Source organism: Miscanthus floridulus, chromosome 4 (assembly GCF_019320115.1).
Source record: "Miscanthus floridulus cultivar M001 chromosome 4, ASM1932011v1, whole genome shotgun sequence".
NCBI classification, from domain to species: domain Eukaryota; kingdom Viridiplantae; phylum Streptophyta; class Magnoliopsida; order Poales; family Poaceae; genus Miscanthus; species Miscanthus floridulus.
Window position 1 is genome coordinate 94,256,345 of NC_089583.1, and position 12,873 is coordinate 94,269,217.

At 41.5% G+C, this 12,873-nt stretch overlaps 1 protein-coding gene across 1 annotated transcript; it reads left to right on the forward strand.

Moving 5' to 3' along the window:
- Positions 1 to 4,675: 4,675 nt before the first annotated feature.
- LOC136550042 (rab GTPase-activating protein 22-like) lies at positions 4,676 to 11,136 on the forward strand. The gene is made up of 5 exons (XM_066541476.1): positions 4,676 to 5,159; positions 6,062 to 6,197; positions 6,376 to 6,425; positions 9,107 to 9,160; positions 9,497 to 11,136. Exons 1-5 carry the CDS (start codon positions 4,927 to 4,929, stop codon positions 10,734 to 10,736), a joined length of 1,713 nt encoding a protein of 570 aa, XP_066397573.1. The 5' UTR covers positions 4,676 to 4,926; the 3' UTR covers positions 10,737 to 11,136.
- The last annotated feature ends 1,737 nt before the right edge of the window (positions 11,137 to 12,873 follow it).

Genomic DNA, 12,873 nt, shown 5'->3' on the forward strand with positions numbered 1-12,873 from the left:
TCAAGGCTAAGTACTAACCTAATGCTTCGTTTAGTACTGCACCTATATGTGTGCCAATTTTTATTGCTTCTAAGCTGGTTTCCCTAGAGGGTGTGCTGGCGTGCGTTTGTATCATATGCTTATTTTGCTTTCTATAAAAGCGAGGTTTACCTCTGTAAAAAAAATATGTGTACCAAAATTGACCTTCTAGGCATCCATTTTTAAAATTAGAAATTATCTAGAGAGTAATGTCACTATTCAGTTTATCGATGTAGACATAAATATATGAAAACAATTCAAAGTGTTCTTATCATTGATAGCACACAGGACATAAAGTTTATCCTAGTTCAGACAGAGGGTGCCTTACGTCTAATGTATGTGGTTTGTATTGCTTGTGCACCGCATGAGGAATAAGGCTGAGGATGTAGCTAGGTAGTAATTAGGGGGCTCCCTAACCGACTAACCCACCTTATATAGTTTGAGGGAGCAGGGTTACAAAAAGATTCTTTCCTGATCAATTTACATATTGATTTTCTAGTCAACTATAACAGAATCCCAATTAATCAGAGCAGATGTATATATATATATGCCTTGTATACCAAGTAAGTGAAATTCTCTTAGGTAGATATCAGACTCCAAATAGTCCGTCTCTAGCCCATCCTATGTTTAGAGAGCCGTTTTTGTCCTCCATGATGACACCGATGGGCCATGTAATCATCACCAACTATGGTGTCCTCCTAGGTGACAAGTGCATATCTTCATGAAAACTTGAAATTAGAGCAAACTTCATTTGGCATTGTCATATGGTTCCCAATATTAAATTATATTTTGGATGCTATGGTCGTCCTTATAGACTAAATTGTAGCTTTAAAATTTTATAGAAATGGTGAAAAATAAATAGATTTGTAGCATTCTGTCCTTGTTTTCCATTAAGGTTTGATAACTTTTTTTTTCTTCTGTTGCAATATGCCGTATGTTTGCTACTGAGTAATAAAATCCGTAACGTATCAAATTAAAAAAATGTGGACAATATTTTGGTGAGATAAATCAGGCCTTGTTTAGTTCCTTTCCAAAGTTTACTCCATATTCCATTGAATCTTTGGACACATTCGTGGAGTATTAAATATAGACTAAACAAATAAATAATTACATAGTTTGTGACTAATTTACGAGACGAATCTTTTAAGTTTAATTAGTCTATGATTTGACAATGTAGTGCTCACATGTGCTAATGACGGATTAATTAGACTTAATAAATTCGTCTCGCAGATTACTGAGAGATTCTGTAATTTTTTTTTTAGTATCCAAACATCTTATGCGATACTCCATATAACACACGCCGTAAAATTTTAGACACCGGATTTAAACGAGGCTTCACAAAACTGGCCAATTCGCTGGCGGTCCAACCAATGTGCATGCCGAGGAATCGAATCAAATATTCAATGCACGGACGTCGACAGGTCATATAGCCACACTCATGCTGCCAGGGCGGTCTTGCTGGCTGGCCGGCCGGCCGCCCCCGCCCGACCCAGTTTGGCCACTGCATTTTGCAGCCAGTCTTCCTCATGTGTCGGCGCCATCTGCCAATGCAGCCGCAGCAAACGTGCGATCTCTCTAGTCTGAACACCGAAACCTGAACATATGGGCCTTGTTGTAATTTTTTTTTAACCTGATGAATAGTACCATTTTCGTTTTATTTGGCAAATATTGTCCAATCGTGAATCAACTAGGCTCAAAAGATTCATCTCGTGATTTCCAACTAAACTGTGTAATTAGTTATTTTTTTACCTACATTTAATACTCCATGCAAATAACTAAAAATTAATGTGATGGAGAGAGACTAAAAAAACTTAGAATTTGAATGGCATCTAAACAAGGCCACGGTGATGCTGAATCGAGCAAAACTGCTATCCATCATGCACTCCAATCGGCTGGGCATGAGTGCCTGACCTATCACCTAACCTGCTCCGGGTTCATGTGACTCTCACCAAGGGTCAGTTTAGTTCCAAAATTTTTGGTAAAATGGGTACTGTAGTATTTTCGTTGTTATTTGACAAATAGTGTCCAATCATAGTCTAATTAGGCTTAAAAGATTCGTCTCGTGGATTTCGTCTAAACTGTGTAATTAGTTTTATTTTTTATTTATATTTAATACTTCATGCATGCGTCTAAAGATTTGATGTGACGGAGAATGTGAAAAATTTTGCAAAATTTTTAGGAACTAAACTGGGCACATGGACCAAGTACATGGCCTAGATTGTAGGGCACTCTGCACTCGCCCTAGGGCCTAACACCATTCCACTAGCGGTAGCAGCATCGTCAGGATCGCAATGTTAAAATTTTCTCTTCGTCAGAGACAAAAATAATAGCATCGGCATCATATTCCGGCCAGAGATTCTTCTGTTTGTTCATAATAAAGTGCAGGTCGCATGACCTGGTCTTTAGAACAGGAGACACGTCGCTCATTTGCATGTCGCTGCTGCTGAGGGACTTCGGAAATAATTTGCCTGCTTTGTCTGCAGCGAGCGATGCAAATTTGAGTTTGGGTTAAATAATGATTGTATTTGGGAGGAGGTTAGCAGCATTTTAACACAGTAGGGTCTATATATTTGATCGACTAAAGCATCTGCTCGTCTAATAATTAGTTACTAAAAAATACTTTGGTGGATCCAAATGGACACAACTAAGGTTAGCTATCTCAATCTAGCTAATATATTGCAAAACAGACACTTTTGTCCTCCCACCTATCGCTATTCACGTGCTCTCCCAATAAAAAATAAAAAAGTAAAGTTATTATAGACAAAATCACCTATGCATCTACTTTTTTAGCGGGTGGATCCAAATAATGAATTAGCCAAATAACTATTAGATGCCAGTGGTTCCAAACAGGATCTAAGATGAATTGTTAGCTGTGGAGCTAAAAATTAGCAACTAACTATATATAGTGCATATTTAATTGTTAGCTGGAGGTAATATTAATTGTTTGACTAAATATATGGAAAAAATGCGCCAACATCTATAACATTAAATTAGTTTCACTAAATTGTCCATGAAATATGTCATATATATAGTGCTTTTGTTTGAATTGCATATGCTTATATATTTTTATAAAATTTTGATCAAAGTTTTAGAAATTTAACTTAACACAAAAGGTGACCTACTTGCATCAACCATTGCAGTTTTCTTTGTTAGCTTAAAAACAAATCAACACATAGTAGTATGCACATAATAATAGATGATTGGAAGTCTCATCACTTAGAGATCCAGCTCCAAGACATCCATGAGATAGATATATATCTATAACTCCAAGACATCCACGTATGTGTGAGATAGATATCTATAGCTTCAAGAAATATTGGATCTGGAATTATAGATATGTTGATCGGCATCTATATTATTTCATTTTATTTATTTAGACTAGATTTAGATACTTGAATTAATTTAATTTACCTATCTTGGATCTTAAAACCGAAGTTGTGTCAAACAGATCCTGTGAATTTCATGGAAATTATGTGCAGCACTCTCTGTCAACATTTATTTGCAATCAGCGGCGGATCCACAGGGGGGCTGGGGGGGGGGGGGGGGGCTCCAGCCCCCCCTAATCTCTTGATTTCAAGCTTAATCACTGTAGCAAAAGCTTGATTTCACCATTAAATCTTCATGTAAATCAACATCTCCATTGTTTTAGCCCCCCTTATCCCGTATCGTGCATCCGCCACTGCTTGCAATCCATCCACTATAATTTGTGCATGCATTATGGACTATTATTCTTTGGTCGTTTCAGTGTGACGTTTCCAGAACCGTGTTGCCTCAAGAAGCGAACGACCAGTTCAAAGCGTCGGTCCACGTCCACGGCAAGTAGAAGCTTTTCGTGTTTTTCAAAAGCAAAATATTTTCAGGTTGTGTGGCGCACATCCGAGGCATTGACAAGTTGCAATTTTCCACGAGCTAAACGTGTCGTCTAGGAAGTCAATCCGTCTCGTTTACGTCCATACCTTTGCTAACCTCACACTTTGTCTACACACAGCGTGTGTAGAAATGGTCAAAATTATATCTCTTGTCTAGGATAATATAATACTCCCAAGATAAGGCTGATAATATATGCCTAGTGGTTGCATGAATTCTCCTGGTATTTTTTTAGGACGATTTTTTTTTTCGGAATTAAACGTGTGGATTTGGATTTGGTCGCCCAATACTTCGTCTGAAATTCTCAGTGGTCAATACTAGTAGGATTACAACAGTTGCTAAGACCAAAAATAAAGAAAAGAAACGCCTCTGGATCAGAATCAAAGAAACGCCTCTGGATCAGAATCAAAGATCCGCCTGCTGCTTGTAGAAGAAGGTCACCGAGATCATCCCATTCGGATAAACTTCACCAATAGTTGATCTTGAAAGCCGTCTAAAATTTCTTTTTTTTGGGAATCTAGCCGTCTAAAATTTCAGGATGGCAATATTCAATGCTGGAACGTTTTTTTTTGTCGTCGATAATTCAATGCTGGAACGTTGAGTGTCCTACAATGCAAAGGCCCCCGCCGGGACGGGGTAGGTCTATCATCTATTGCCCTCGTCACTGACCCATGGGCCCCGCAGCGACACGGCCAAGAATGACCCCACATGGCTGGTCCAAACGGGGCCCGTTTAAACGCGCACGGCACCCACTCTCACTCTCTCTCTCTTCCTTCCTTGTTGGCGTCACATGCTCTCTCCCTGCACTTTCTCCCCCGTGTCCCGTTGCTAAAAGCTTAAAGAGAGAAACCAAATCGGACAGTACTGTGCCGAAGCAGCGCGCGGGGTGGGGGGCGAGCGTACGCCGGCGGCGAGGCGAGATCCTGCGGTGGCGGGGGGGATGGCGGCAGGGAGGCGGGGCCCGGCGGAGTGGTGGCGCTAGCGGAGGGCAGAGCTGTTGGGTGGGTGGTGGGGGTTTCGGGGTAGGTGAGTGGGAAGGACATGAAGGCGCTGCGGCGATCCAGCACCTCGTCGTCGCCGCCGCCGTCGTCCTCGCCGACGGCCGCGTCCTCCCCGCCGTCCTCTTCGTGGATTCACATCCGCTCGCTCCTCGTCGCCGCCGCGTCCTCGTCGTCCTCCTCCGCCGCGGCGGGGAGCGCGGTGGCTGTGGTGTCGGCTGCGGCGGCCGCCTCGTCCTCTTCCTCGCCGGCGTCGTCATCGCCGCACTCGGATCGGTGGGTTTCTCCCTTCGGATTGGCGAAAGGCGCTGCCTTTAGGACTTGAAATGCCTCGTATTCGGTTCTTGTTACATGAGGTTCATTTGTCTGCTGTTGATCTGGTTCTGTGGACCCTGCCCGAGCTTGCTGTGTTGTAATTAGTGGTCTGAATGCGACCTAGGTACTCAAATTAGAGTGTTTTATGTGCTCTGATATAATGATTTAGATTGGAGCATAGAGTAGAGGTGTACCATGTACGTGGATTCATGGCTCAGTGCACTTCCACGCATGTGTGAATCCACTGTGCCATCAGTCGGTTGCCAAGGCCATCAGCTAGTAACTTCAGTATGTTTATTTTCAGTTTCAGTTGTGTTAGTGACATGATGCTTCCCTTATGTGTTTCTGAATATAATTAAGGTCTACGTGGCTTTACTTCTAGATCAGTGACACACTGACACCTCTAGGGAGTAAGATCACAGCTTATGAAGTCTTCTCAAGCGCTAGTTCATAATGTTAGACTTGCATGTCGTATCTGGTTGTTTATGGCTAACCTGTTTCAAGTTAGTTCATCCAGGGACAATAAGACCGTCATAAGCAGCGCCAAGTTATTTACAAGCAACCAGAGAAAGTTGTTTCTGTGTTTAGTTTAGTTGATAAGACTGTCAATTCTTTCTTTTTGTAACTCGATCTATTTCTTGTACATGCTGTATTAAGTTTAGTATTGTATGTTCAAATCTTGTTTAAGGTGTCATAACGAGGACTTCAGCTTTAGATAGACCAATGGATGCAGTATGTGCATCATGTAACACTGAAGCATGTTACTGTACATTTAATTTCTCAGTTGATATACCGACATTATTGTCGTTGATCTATCTGACTGGTTATACCATTTGCTGAATATATGCCCTATATGGTTACAGGGCTGGTATTAAATCTCCATGGTCCCGAAGGAAAAGAAAACGAGCACTTTCTCGTGAACAGTGGGAGAATCTGTTTTCAGCAAATGGAAAGCTTCGTGATGGTGGAAAGAAGTTTCTCAAGAAAGTTCGCAGTGGTGTAAGTACAGTGTTTATTCATTTTCCATCCATATCATCCAGATATAGGTTGCATCAGAGTTGGCTATCTATTGTATGTAGTAATACAGTCATGTTGATATCTCTTCTGTTATGGAAATGTTTGTATCTTAGAGTCCAACTGCATTACTGACATAAATGCCCCTCTTTTTTTGAACCAGGGCATTGAACCAAGCATTAGGGCTGAAGTTTGGCCCTTCCTACTAGGAGTGTGAGTTACTTGATCTCTTTTACCCATCCTGTAAATTTATAACTGCTGATTTTTTTGTGCAAGTTTAATATTACACTTATGCATGTCAATACTCAATACCTTCCAAAGCATCATGTTATTTATTTGATTAAGATATTGCCTCGTTAATTATTGGCCTAGTGTCAATTCCGTCGTTTTTTTGTCCTTCAAATTTGAATCCAGGGATTAATAACAGCTTTCTATAAATCGGTGTCAGTTCAGTTTTTATGAGCCTCAATGAATTACTGGTTAATGCGAAACTAGCTGTATAAGTGGTACCTACTAATTGTTTTTAACTAGGTCAATCTTGAACTCTGTATAAATAAATTTCAAGGTGATAATTACTTGTTTGTGTGGCAGTTTTTTCTTTTTAGAAACCCTAAACGTTTAAATCTGACAGTTAAATACTATCCTTTTTATAAATATAACTTAAATAGAATGCTACTAAATGTATGCTTACAGCTCTCTCATGCGATGTTTCCGCTGTGCATGTGCACAGGCCACTGGTATTCGTACATATGGCTTTGCCTACAGTGGTCGCTGCTACATCTACAACTCTTATCTTCGTCACTGGAAAGCTAGGAATTTTGTAGGTTTATATCAGGAAGATGGCTTATTAAGGCTGTGTTTGGTTTAGCTTCTGGAAACTGCTTCTACTGCCAAAAAGCAGAAAGCCAACCAAACGAGTAAAACCAGAAGCTGCTTTCGTGTAGTTCAATTTTTGCAGCACCTTGAACCATGCCTTTTGCTTTCAACTTTCAGCTTTTCCAAATGGGTGGAAATAGATAGATGTTACAACTGTTTCAAGGGAGATAAAGAGATGGGGGTAGGTTTTATAATTATTTTAACCAAACAACCTACAACTTTTTCACAGCACATAAGTCACAGCAGCTTTTCCACAGCTCAGAGCAGCTTTTTTACAGCCCATAGCTAAACTAAACAGACCCTAAGTATTAACTACTAAACCAGAGTATAGGAGCATTCAGTTGTATTTATTTTCGGGAGAATCCCATATTACACCTCCAGAATTTTCTTGTTCATTTAGTTTACCACCTGCACTATGAACCCGCATAGTTTATGACCCTCAATTATCAAAACCGTCTACTTCACCCCCTATCCCTGAAACCCCCGCGGTTTTTGGTGATCTGGTGGTGGTTTTTAGGGGTGGATATCTAGCCGTCTCGGCTCGGATCAGCTCAAGTTGGCTCATTGTCCTAACGAGCTGGCTCGGCTCGATTTGTTCGCCAGCTCTTGCTGGCTCATTCAGCTCGCGAGCTCAACGACGATGCCATGTTAAACAAATCCCCAAAGCTCAGGTTGCACAATAATACACATCCAATAGTGAAATTGAACCATAACCAAACCAAAATCTAGAAGGAATAGAATATGAATCCCCAGATTCTAACACTAATCGAGAAAACAATCGAAGCCAAACATCCAAATGTGCCATAAATCAATGAAATCACTGAAGTAGAACACAAATCAGCTGGACAAAAATCGAAGCATTCAATCCAAATGCAGGACTCCAACGTGCAGCGAGGTCGTGACACTAGGCTTCACCTCCTGTGCGCCAAGGAAGTGTATCTGCCCTCTAGTCTCCATGAGTCCATGCTCGGCAGCTCTAGCTTGGACAACAGCGAGTAGGCAGCGGATGGTGCTTGCAAGCAGTCAAGCTAGCGGCTGGTGTGACATTGGGAGGTGCTGGCTTGGATGCCGGCGCGTAGGCAGGCTGGTGCGATGATTGGGAGGCGCTCAATGGGGATGGTTCAAGCTAGGTGGATGATTGGGATTTGGGAGGTGCTGGATGGGGATGGTTCGATGGAGTCCTGTGAGGGAGGGAGGGAGGGAGGCTTGCTAGACGTTAGTTAAGTAAAAAAGAGCACAAGTCTAGCACATGTAACATGTTCAGGCGTGAGAGAGCAGAGGGTATCTGGCTATGTATATTTATGCCAGGCTTGTGTGGCTCGTGAGCTGGCTCGTTAACGTAACAAGCTGAAATGCCAACTCGAGCTAGCTCATTATGTTAACGAGTCGAGCCGAGCCGAGCCAGTCACGAGTCGAGCGAGCTGGCGAGCCACGGGTATTTTGTCCAGCCCTAGTGGTTTTAACGTGCAAGTACTCTGTCAGCTGTTCATTCATCAGTAGAAGTAACTAAAAATTAACAAAACTATATGAACATGGTACTGTAGCATTAACTATGTAAAAGCCACTTCCAAGTTAATGAAAACCTTGGTGGATTCTGAACTACAGAGTTTGTAAACAGTTTTCTTATTTGAGGCTTGTAAAATGTAGGGTTGCATAGTGCATAAATGAGAAGAATATAAATATTCAGGTGTGTAATGTGGACCTTTTCCTTCCCCCATTTTCTTTTTAGTTGATAACGAAATTCAGAACAAGCAATTAGTGTGCTCCTGTGCCTTGTCTGGAATATGAATAATCTCTCTTGTAGGAATGTGATTTTGCAAGATAGCTTTGGTTTATGGCCGCTGCTGAATGCTCTAACTATCAACACATCATACATTTAGTATTATCAGCACAGTATGGTGTCAAGCCTGTTTATATTTGCCCATTTACCTGAAAGTAAGGTTTTGTTTATGTGCTTACTATGTTGTGCTTGGTGAACTTTTGTTCAAGGAGATTGAGCTTCTGTGTTTTATCTGCAGCTATGATCTGAATAGCTCTGAAGAGGAAAGGAACTCTGTCAAGATCAAGAAAAGGTAACATTCACCATTTTTAAGGCTTTTCTTTGGTGATAACTGGCACATGTTTATAGATCTGTTTGGGTACTTGGTTTACGCTGCAAGTGTTCATTCGGCTCAATGTACCATGTCCACATTTCCTATGAAGCAAGAGTGCGAGACTAAGAAATATCATGTAGCACTTGAGCAGCATCCATTGACTTCTTAATCTCTTTAGTAAATTCAGAAGAGGTTGATATTGTAAGTTTGAAAGGAAATGGAACTAGGACATCCTATTGCCATTCATGTACTGTTTATTTCTTTATTTCTTATATGATCTGTTGGAAATTTTTAATTGGTATGATTTTGGTACAGGAAAGAGTATGAAAAGCTGAGGAGGCAGTGCCAACAAATTCTGAATGGGTACAAGGGAAATGGGCTGAAGGCAATAACTGAAGTTAATAACGAGGAGTGTTCTAGTTTAGAAGGTACTGCTGAAGGATCAGAATCACCTTGTTTTGAAGATGCCAATGCTATACCTGCTCCTGTTTCACTCGAGGAGCTGAAACCTGAACAGAATGAAGCTGACCAACCGGAGAGCATTCCCTGTGCTATCGTTGAATGTATGGAAGAAGATGCAGATGAGTTAGCTTATGCATATCCATGCATAGCAGAGTCAGAATCATCTGATTCTGAATCATCCGATGAGGATGACCCTGGAAGGATATCTGTGTCTGGCGAGGAGAACTGTGATCCAGATCCTAAATATACCAGGAGCACTTCATTCAAGGCAGATTTTTTTAGGTCTAGCAGAACCTCAGAGGACTTTGCCACATGGCAGCGCATTATAAGGTTGGATGCTATCCGGTCAAACAGTGAATGGATTTTGTTCTCTCGCAACCAAGCTGAAGTTCCCAAGGAGAGAGCATTGCAGTCTGCAGCATCTGTTGGGTTGAAAGATTATGATCACTTAGAGCCCAATATGATTTATCATGCTGCTCGATTAGTTGGGTTGCTTGAGGCATATGCGGTCTATGATCCAGAGATTGGCTACTGCCAAGGTATGAGTGATCTGTTATCACCTATCATTGCGGTGATGGAAGAGGATGATGAAGCGTTTTGGTGTTTCGTTGGCTTCATGAGGAAAGCAAGGCACAACTTCAGGCTCGATGAGGTTGGAATAAGAAGGCAGTTGAAGATTGTCTCTCAGATTATCAAGCGCAAAGATTCGCACCTGTATAGGCATCTGCAGAAGCTGCAGGCTGAGGACTGTTTCTTTGTGTACAGAATGGTGGTAGTGCTCTTCAGGAGAGAGCTCACTTTTGAGCAAACTGTGTGCCTGTGGGAGGTTATGTGGGCTGACCAGGCAGCTATACGAGCCGGGATCGGGAGGTCCACCTGGGGAAGGATAAGACTGCGTGCTCCTCCAACTGACGACTTGTTACTTTATGCCATCGCCGCTTGTGTCCTGCAGAGGAGGAAGCTAATAATTGAGAAGTATAGTAGCATGGACGAGATATTGCGAGAGTGCAACAGCATGGCTGGGCAGCTCGACGTCTGGAGGCTGCTAGGTGATGCACATGACCTTGTTGTTAACCTTCATGATAAAATCTGATCTGGTGGTGAGTGTTGTTCTTCGCTGTAATGGTGGAACAGGTGTAAGCCTCAACAGAAGAAGAAAAAAAGGTGGTTCCTTTACCACCTACTGAAAGTATTCTATTATCTGCTATTCGTTCCCAGCACAGAACCAACTTCTAGGTATAGAGAATGTTAACTTAGAGTGAGGACTCGAGTGTCCTCGCAAAGAAAAGGCTGAAAGATTGTTTGGTGTTAGTGAGGCACTGTAAACTGTTCGTTATTTAACTTGTTATAGGCAAAAACAGAGTTTCCTGGGATGGCACTTCATCAATTTTATGCATCCGCGCTCAAGTTAACTAATTGAAATGTGCAAGGTAGTATGGTTTCTCAATGTAAGAATTTGTTTCTCATGTGTTTGGCTAGTGTTAAATTGTCACCACCAGATCCTGCCACCAATTTCGTTGTGCAATTGCCAGGAAACATTGCTGAAATTCCTGCACCAAACTGAATAAGTGCTGAATTTGATTAATACTTCATTTCAAATTATAAGTCATTTTGACTTTTTTAGATACATACTTTTTATTATGTATCTAAATATAGCTTATACATATCCATATGTATAGCAAAAGTAATGTCTAGAATGACTTATAATTTGAAATGGAGATGGTAAGTTTCTTTTAAGAGCTAGTCATGCCTGCTGCAGCAGCAAGCTGTCTCAGCGAACACTGTTCATTCATTGAAGAATTGTACAAAAAAAAAAAAAAAAGTAGAAGCAAACAAGCCATCACGTAGGCTGAAACACCTTCACAAACAAACCTCAGGAAAACTCTCCCTTACCACATTGCCCCAACTCACTCTCTCAAAATAATTGATATTTTGGCTATGAACTCTCAAAATAATTGATATTTTGGCTATGAACTCTCAAAATAGTTGATATTTTAGTTATGAATCTAAACAATAACTAAAGTATCAACTATTTTGAAACAGAGGCAGTATGTGCCTAGATGCATTTTGTTCCTAGCCTAGCAATCATCTTGTTCAGGTCTGAAGATCAAAGAGTCCAGATGCATTTTGTTCCTAGCCTACCAGCACTACCAAAACGGCTTCTGTTTGATCTGCTTTTTTGGGTACCAACTGATCAAAGAGTCTAGGTGCATTTTGTTCCTAGCCTACCAGTACTACCAAAAGGGCTTCTGTTTGATCTGCTTTTTGGGTACCAACTTGCGGGATGTGGATCATACCCAGAATGACAAGGCGAGCAACACATCAATCTGATCTGATGGTACGATGAAGGGAAATTCAGATTCTTATGTGATCTTGTCTGGTACGGCTCGGCAGATGGCACTATGGCAGTATGGCGCCATCCGCCATGGCGCTTCTACAAAAGTTTCCATAGCCCATAGGGTATTGTAGCTTCTATTGTCGGATTCGTGTTTGGAATGCTGGGAAGCTTGGCTCTTGTTTCATTAGCTTGCAAAAAATACCACGCTATTTCGAATTTCAATTAATCATACGACTTTGAAAAAAAAAAGAGCTGGCTAAGTTATATCTAAAGACTAAACCGTGCAGCTCCCAATATAGGCCCGTAGAAATGAACCTTTCTAAGTTCAGACAACTGGTTTCTATATTCCTACGTCTTTTTTTTTCTAAAATTAAACTGATTTCTATAAAAAACATTCTCCAATTTGTATAAAATTCCTGCAATCCCAAAGGCCTTCGGCTCACGATTGCCCTAGCGCCGCCGCCGCCGCCGCTCCTGCCTATCATTACCGTTGATCCCCCTCTTTTCCCCCTCCGGCTCTCCAAGCCAAGTTTATTAATTTTGGGATCTATCTCCTCTCCGGCGACGGCGAGAGTCAGGGTAAAATCATTTTCTCCATGGCGGCTCTGTTCAAGACGAGGGCCGCAACTACGGCGTTAGTAACTTCATCGGCATGACGATAGAAACTTTTCTTTCCGGATGGCGACATCAAAGCGGAGATGATGTCGCCGCTATGGAATAATTTTCTTCGGCCTCTTCTTCATTTTGTTATGGTTAGATCCTTCCACGATGAAGGACTAGGGAGAATAAGTTTCGGATCAGTCTTTCTCATTCTTCGGTGGTAGAAAAAAGAAGGAAGACACGTGAAAGAAGTTTTTCAACACCGTCTATAGGAATGTTGGTCGTCGTTCGT

What these genes read in the sequence shown, in the direction of transcription:
- LOC136550042 (XM_066541476.1), top strand. Translation starts at nt 4,927, where the DNA reads ATGAAGGCGCTGCGGCGATCCAGCACCTCGTCGTCGCCGCCGCCGTCG. An exon ending in TCATCGCCGCACTCGGATCG is followed by an intron (nt 5,160 to 6,061) that starts GTGGGTTTCTCC and finishes ATATGGTTACAG; the next exon opens with GGCTGGTATTAAATCTCCAT. An exon ending in TCAAGAAAGTTCGCAGTGGT is followed by an intron (nt 6,198 to 6,375) that starts GTAAGTACAGTG and finishes TTTTTGAACCAG; the next exon opens with GGCATTGAACCAAGCATTAG.